Here is a 7963-nt window from a genome sequence, read left to right as displayed (position 1 = left end):
AACCATATTTTTTAGTTTCTTTGCTATGTCACAATAAGGGTGGCATTTTCAAATAAGAAAAAACTTATTTTCAATAAGAATAATAAATGTGATCTCCTTGTGAGTATTGTATTCTTTGAATGTGATGCAGCTATACAAAGCGACAACGAACCAAGAAAATACACGAGTGCAAAAAGGCACAAGTGTGATGTGGGAATATTTGCTATTTGCTAGACTGGTAACTAATTTGACAGCTGTCAGCAGTGTTGTCACATCTACCTACTTTTTGGTAGATCTACCTATTTTACCTGCGTTCTACCTATCTACCTCCCTCGGCCTGAAATCTACCTATTTTTCAAAATGGTACAATTGTAAGCAATTCTCAATACATGTGACGGAACATTACCTGATTTCTACCGAATTTAGATTTGATTTAATGAAAACTTGCCAAAAAAACAGATTATACAAGCAGGTTTATTACCTACAAACAATGGAAATCCTAACTTATGTTTCAATTTCTTTAATGAACACGTGTACTAACGTCACAATATTAAAAACGTATAAATAATTCAAAACATTTTTAATCATAAAAATTTACTTCTATTGAGTGGTAGATCTACCAATTTTTCATTTTAAATTCCACCCATTTCTACCTATTTTTGCACCCTGTTCTACCACTTCGGCATAATTGTATGTGACAACACTGGCTGTCAGAACCGTGTTTTGCTGTTTTGAGTTTTTTTGGCAGAATCATCAACACCTTGATGGAGCCATAATACGAAAAATTGGTTGATTGAACTTTTGTATGATTTTACTCATGTGCATTGTGCTCGCTATTTATTTATGAAATCGTTATTCAGTTGAATAAATCACGAATAGTATTCGTGTATTGATCCTCATTGATTTGCCTTGAGAACTTTCAGTATGAAACCTATGAAAGTGGAATTATACAACGCTATTGTAGCAGACTTTAATAGGCTCACATCGTATGGGCGTAAAGCTGAGAATGAATTAAAGAAAAAGTACAAAAAGTTAGTATCCTATGCTTATCAACCTGTTACTTACGAGCCAAGCTCTCGTATAATTTATTTCATCGTAACTGCTGGTTGAAAAATGTTGAGATTAATATATGATGGTAATATTTTCAGTTTACCACCAGCTACACTGGGCAGCATTATATCACTGTTGGTGCAGAGATCAATGAAACAGAGCTATAGAAAATCTCCATCAATATCCAGTAGATATTATGAACTGTATGAAGGACTAATGAGAGACAAATCTGCAGAAGATGGTGTTCTTTTACAGTAAGTATTTTAGTTTGTGTGTTTTAGTACATAAAACTTTTGTTAAATGAGATTGGAGAAGAGACATAACGTGACTAGTCTTTTGTTTATTCAGTTTATTTATTGGGAACCAAAGAGCTGGCAGCTTTCTCGCAAAACATATCGCAATCCAGCAGGAAAATGCTGCCAGCATCTTCGGTACCATGCCAAAGGGGCGATTTTTTAGTATTCGTTTTTAGTTTTATTATATAGATAAGTTAGGTCATGCAGTTGCAGAAAATCACCTAGAGTACAGTACAATGGATAAGTTGGGTTTTTTAATTTACCATTTACTGTAGACTATGTTTTTATGTGTTCTTGAACATTATGTTTATTTTCTAAGTATATTAACTTTGTCTTAAGCAGAAACATCTGTGAACAATGCTAAATTTACATTTTGTTTCAAAACAATCCCTTAATTTTTAGTTTATTGTACTTTTTTTTTAAGGCTCTCGGACAACCAAGGAATTAGCCCAGCTCTGTTTGCAAGATCTCTCTTGCAGAATGTTTACTCAGACTCTTCCATGGTCAAGAAGTGCTTCAAAGACACCACATTGATTGAAGACAAAGAGCTTGCCTATCAAGTTTTTCTGGTAAATTTTATTGTCTTAGTTACACAGTGTGGGATTTTCGATCAGTTTTGACCACCCTCGTTTTATATTTTTATAATATGCATTATAATATCCTGCATCCCAGTGTAAAACTCCCGAATGATTATCTTGCGTAGTTAATGCACAATATTTTTTTGTTGATTAGGTCAATGACCTTAAGAAAACATGTTTATTGGCATAATTACTAAAGTACCGTCAATATAGTTCCAATTTTTATTTCTGAGTTTTAGTGAGAGATACTCATTAATTGTACGAAAAATCCAGCATTTTAGTGCCATTCAGTTAAAAGTTAGAAGTTAGTAAAGTTTTCAAACATTATTTTTTATATCTCCTATATTTTCCGATATTAGCGTTTTATTTTTTATTAAATGTATTTAAAATATGGCTAACTATAATTACTCAAAATTTCAAAAGCTAATCTTGCGGGATTTAGGATTTATAACATTTCTAAGTTTTTTACCGATTTCTATGGAAATAGGGTTGTCAAGATTGACTTTAAGACATGATACAGTAATATAGTTTTTAACAGAAAATTTGAATTAACCAGTTAAATGAGAATCGTCTTCAGTCGTCAACATCATTATCATCATCATCTGAATGAAGTAGAATTTCTTCTGTGAGAATTAAATCCGTGCTTAACTCCAATTCCGACAAATCCGACTCCTCTGTTGCAATGAAAGAATTTGGTTCAATTGGTTTTAAAATGGCCAAAACTTTTGCCGGAATAGGCTGACGCTTTTGTTTACTTAAACGGTCTTTCAGGGAGAAATGTGAAATGTAAGGATCAGATGACTCTAACGCACGCCGAAAAAGATCTAGGATTGTAATTTGCTTATTGATTTTCCTCGTGTGGTGCTCTCTGTCATAACGCCAGAATTTGTTCCTGGATTCACCGGCCTGGGTCAGCTCCTGCCGGGGCAAAGCAGCGTCATGGGTCTTTACCGGCACCATGACGCCTCACCCCCGCTCCTCCGGATATCATGTATAAGTATTGGGTTTCAGCAATTGCTTTACGAGGGCGGACCCCTTCCCAATACCACATGATATCCTTCATCAGAGATATAACGCAGTGCTGATATGACCGTTCGTTCTGCTGTAGAGTTAAGGCTTTTAGGCAAGACTATATTGGTATAAATACTTAATGTACTGAATAAATGCTTAAATATCAAAACAATAAATATTAATCATTATAATTCATTGTATTTCCAGACATTGTAACTATGTAGGTATTCACCTAGGTACACCACCGGAGTTATGTGACAGCCCTGACCCAAATATTTAAAAATGCATATCTCGGCAATCCTGCGTTATTTTAATTCAATTTTTTTTTCAGTACCGCCTTTTATAGCATAGAACAGTTTCGTTTAGAAATAAAATGCTAGAAATGTAGGATTATCGAGCAAAAAAAAGTTTTTCAATATATTAAAAAAAAATTATATCGCCACCCAGAATAAGAAATTTTAACTTTATTTTGATGAAATGTATACTTCAATATATCCCTAATAGATATAAATTAGATTGACACAAAAAAGATGCACATAAAATAAGAAATTTCGTTTCTATGTTTTCTATGGATATTTCTCAAGTTTATCTCCAAAACTACGCATGATAGAAATTTTGGAGTTTCATTCTGAGCTTTTATTTGACGAGACTAATGCGATAAATTAAACAATGAAAATAGTCAAATCTGATCGAAAATCCCACACTGTGATAGTTATGTGTTTGTCATTGCAAATTTTACTTTACTATATATAATATAATAATTTAAATTTTTATTTACCTTTATATTGTAATGTATTTACAGGGCACCATGAATGATAACCAGTATGGCCCATATGCAGATATAATAAAACAGTAAGTTATGGTTCATCAAAGTTTTAACGATAACTTGAGAAGAAAATTTTATAGTGTAGAAAACATTTGTACAAGCTTATTTATTCAAAATTCCTTAGTGTTTAATTTCACTTTTTTATATTTTCAGGTCAATTGGATTAGAATATGAGCTGCGACTAGAAAAAGAGTTAAGATTGATGAATATAACATTCTCAGATGAAAATGTATTGAGGTCTCGAGGTTATGATAAGACCCCTGATTTTAAACTTGATGTACCCATAGCAGTAGATGGCTTTATTGTTCATTGGGTAGAAAGTAAAGCATTATTTGGTGATGAAGAAAACCATTCTGGATATTTAAAGGATCAATTAATGGCTTATTGGAACAGATTTGGTCCAGGATTAGTAATCTATTGGTTTGGGTATCTAGAAACACTGGACTCCACCCCAGAAGTAAATAAGATGTTTATTTTAAGAACAAATTTCCCAAAAAAAGAAAGTATTACTCAGTACAAGATGGACTTTGATGTGTAGTAATTTTACGAAATAGTATATTTAGCTTTATTGTAAGTAAATACATTTTTAGGCAGAAAATAAATAAAAGTTAATATCATTTATTTTACTTTTATTTGTAGCCGGTCAAACAAGTTTGTAGTAAAAGGCGCCAAATTCAAATTTTCTATGGGACGATTACCCTTCGCGCCTACATTTTTTTAAATTTGCCGGTTCTTTCTACTGACGGAAATGGCTTGACAGACTTTATTAACTTATATTACTTTTAGCTCGATTTCATTAGAGTTCAGCGTAAGTATCCCAATATGTGCAAATTGCAATAGGGATGTTGACTATATTCAAAATAAATTATTGTATACCATGCATGAAATAAAGCTCCAGAACAGTTAGAGAAACGTAGACAGTAGTTATTTTTAGACAACTTATATTTTATCGATCGTATAGAACTATAGAGGGAAGTTGACCGTGACGTCATTTCATATTATTTTAATTCCCATTTCCGTTCACTGTTAATTCCAAGGCCCCAACTAGGGTTCAGAACCGGGAAATCCCGGTCTCGAAAGTACCGGGAATTCCCGGTTCTTTTGTCAGTAAAATGGAACCGGGAAACCAAATTTGATTCCCGGTTCTTTCGGTACTTTCGGGAATTTTATTTTTATTAAGCGATTCACACTACTATTTACTTATTTACTCTTACTTTAATTTTCCACACTTTCTACTATCCAAACATTCAAAACTAACGTGAATAATTCAGCGTTAAAATAAATAACGCGCGAAATTAATGGTGCGCTCGATATTACCAATAACTACGTACACTCGCTCGCTGTTGCTAGGAAGGAAAGTAAGTATACTCTAAGTAAGTAGTAGACTCTGATGTGCTTGAAGTTCAAAACATTGCTTTGACAAAAGGCGATGAGTTAAATGCTGAGCTTGCAAAGGCTGTTAGTGAAAAACGCGTTAGATCTTCTGCTCATGAAGATCTCTTTACGAATGTTAGTATTGAAATGGCTCTCTTTGAGAATGGAGGAGATCGTGGGCGTTACTTGTCTCAGGCATATGACCATCTATTAACGATTCCGCCAACCAGTGTTGAGCCAGAAAGAGTTTTCTCATCGGCAGGTTTGTTATGCAACAAAATAAGATCTCGTTTGAGTGACAAAAGTCTAGATGCACTGTTGTTTTTAAGGTCCTATTATAGAGAAGAGAGAGCTAAAAGCTCTTAAAAAGCTAAACTTTGGTTACGCTATATTTTATGAATAGGTAGGTACTCGGAAAGAGATATTATTTTTAAATATTTTTTGGTAAAAAAGTTTAATTTTGTTTTCTTTGAAAAATGTTTAAGATATTTATAAATATTTAAGGAATCTCAGGTGACTGGCAAATTTTTACCATTTAATGACAGTTAACACTTACTTAAGAACCTAACAAAAACACTGTGATTGATTATAGTCTGATTTATATATAATAACTTACTACTAGGTATGAGAATAGAAAATAGTTTAATTTTGTTGCTTTTGAAAAATGTTTAAGATAATTCTAAATGTTTAAGGAATTTAAAATGACTACCTAATTTTGACCATTTTATTGACAGTAAATACTTAAGATCCTAAGAATAACACTGTGATTGACAATAGTCTGATTTATATATAATTACTTACTACTAGGTATGAGAATAGAAAATAGTTTAATTTTGTTTTCTTTAAAAATGTTTAAGATAATTCTAAATGTTAAGGAATCTAAGATGACTGCCTTATTTTTACCCTTTAATTGACAATAAATACTTACTTTAGTACCTAACAATAACATAACACTATGATTAATTATAGTCTGATTTATATATAATTACCTACTACTAGGTATGAGAGCGAATTAAAGTTACTTGAATACAGAATTTTAGTTTACTTTTGAAGCATAACCCTTGTTTTCTATGACAAAAACTAGCAAGAACCGAAAATACCGGGAAATCCCGGTTCCGTAATACAAAAGTACCGAAATTCCCGGTTCTCAAAAAGAATACCGGTTCCGAAAACACTAGCCCCAACGTTGTCTGTTCGCAATACAAAATTGAATACTGACTCAAGCCGTTTTGGTGGTTACACTGCCTGTGTATGCGTGGGTTTATAGACATGTGGACTGGTCGATTTTATATCGATAAGTGCACAGCGGAACGGAATAGTGATTAATTGGCTACTTGACTGTTTTTTGTAAATAATGTCAAACGATCTTGATTTTCCTGGGGATCAAATGTCTATATAGGACTCATGGCATTTAAGCAACACAAAGGTCAGAAATGAGAGTTAAAGTCTGATGCTCGCAGTAGACGATTGAAACGCCTCTGACAAAATGATAAGGTTGTTGTTATATAAATAATAAGTCAAATTTATATGCGATCAGTTTTATTCGGCTAATGGCTGAAAACAGACTACGGGAACCATAGATCAAAAACAAGACGAACGGACTCGTTCGAAAACACTTATAACTAAATAATCACGTTCGGAAACATCTCCCTTTCTCAAAACAAGATACAATATAGTCTCTTAGATGATGTGGTTGTGTCCTAGCCCGCCCACTGCGGCGCACGGCCTCTTCAGGTTCCATCGGTGGTGGCTGTTCTCTGATTTGTGACTGAACCACAAAAGGGTTATCATTCTGATTCTGTTCAACTAATTCAAAGCCAGAAAACTCTGGTACTCTCTGTCAGTCAAGTGGTTGGTGATCTGGGACCTGTGTCTGACTAAGGTAACCACCGTCTATAGCACACTGTAGGGCTTTATGTGAATTCTACTTCTTCTGTATGCTTTGTCTTTTACCTGTACTATGTACGATCTTTTATTTAGCTTCTTAGTGATAGTACCAAAACTCCACCTCTTATCAATCTCGGGCTGAAGTTGAGTAACAACATTCTGTCCTACCTGCAATTCTGGCAGCTCAGCACATCTTTTATCCCACTTCTGACACCATGTTGTTATACATATAAATAATAAGTCAAATTTATATGCGATCACTGATCAGTTTTATTCGGCTAATGGCTGACAACACAACAGACGACGGGAACCATACCCATAGATCAAAAACCGGCCAAGAGCATGTCGGGCCACGCTCAGTGTAGGGTTCCGTAGTTACTCTTCCGTCACAATAAGCTAAACTGGAGCTTAAAGTATAGTAAATTGTTAACCAAGGGATGAAACTGTAGCTTTCACCCGAGTTAAACAAATAGGCAAATTTGCATAATCGGTACCTAATTAAAGTAAGTCTTTTTACTATGAAGGGAAAACTTTTTGCGATAACTCAAAAACAGCTAAACTGATCATGTCCGCTATAGTTTTCATTTAATGTCTTTCTTAAGCTCTACTTCCACGATTTTTTTCATATTTTTTGGACCTATGGTTCAAAAGTTAGAGGGGGGGGACACATTTTTTTTTTCTTTCGGAGCGATTATCTCAGAATATATTCATTTTATCAAAAAATGTTTCTTGAAAACCCCTATTAGTTTTGAAAGACCTTTCCAACGATACCCCACACTAGGGTTGAAGCGAAAAAAAAAATTCACCCCCACTTTACGTGTAGGGGAGGTACCCTAAAAAAAATTAAATTTTTAGATTTTATTGTACGACTTTGTCAGCTTTATTGATTTATATATCCATGCCAAATTTCAGCTTTCTAGCACTAACGACCACGGAGCAAAGCCTCGGACAGACAGACAGAC

At 33.9% G+C, this 7963-nt stretch overlaps 1 protein-coding gene across 1 annotated transcript; it reads left to right on the top strand.

Annotated features, from left to right (window-relative positions):
- The first annotated feature begins 677 nt into the window (after positions 1-677).
- LOC133528433 (CDAN1-interacting nuclease 1-like) lies at positions 678-4359 on the top strand. The gene is made up of 5 exons (XM_061865821.1): positions 678-1010; positions 1128-1283; positions 1750-1894; positions 3717-3766; positions 3894-4359. Exons 1-5 carry the CDS (start codon positions 904-906, stop codon positions 4276-4278), a joined length of 843 nt encoding a protein of 280 aa, XP_061721805.1. The 5' UTR covers positions 678-903; the 3' UTR covers positions 4279-4359.
- Positions 4360-7963: the final 3604 nt, after the last annotated feature.

The sequence above is a fragment of the Cydia pomonella genome, chromosome 19, assembly GCF_033807575.1.
Source record: "Cydia pomonella isolate Wapato2018A chromosome 19, ilCydPomo1, whole genome shotgun sequence".
In the NCBI taxonomy this organism is placed as follows: Eukaryota; Metazoa; Arthropoda; class Insecta; order Lepidoptera; family Tortricidae; genus Cydia; species Cydia pomonella.
Note: the sequence above shows the minus strand (reverse complement) of the source record. Positions and strands in the feature narration are given on the sequence as shown.

Bases quoted from the DNA above. Each gene is read 5' to 3' on its own strand.
- LOC133528433 (XM_061865821.1), top strand. From the start codon at position 904: ATGAAACCTATGAAAGTGGAATTATACAACGCTATTGTAGCAGACTTT. The intron at 1,284-1,749 runs GTAAGTATTTTA...TTTTTTTTTAAG, and splicing joins GAAGATGGTGTTCTTTTACA to GCTCTCGGACAACCAAGGAA. The intron at 1,895-3,716 runs GTAAATTTTATT...ATGTATTTACAG, and splicing joins TTGCCTATCAAGTTTTTCTG to GGCACCATGAATGATAACCA.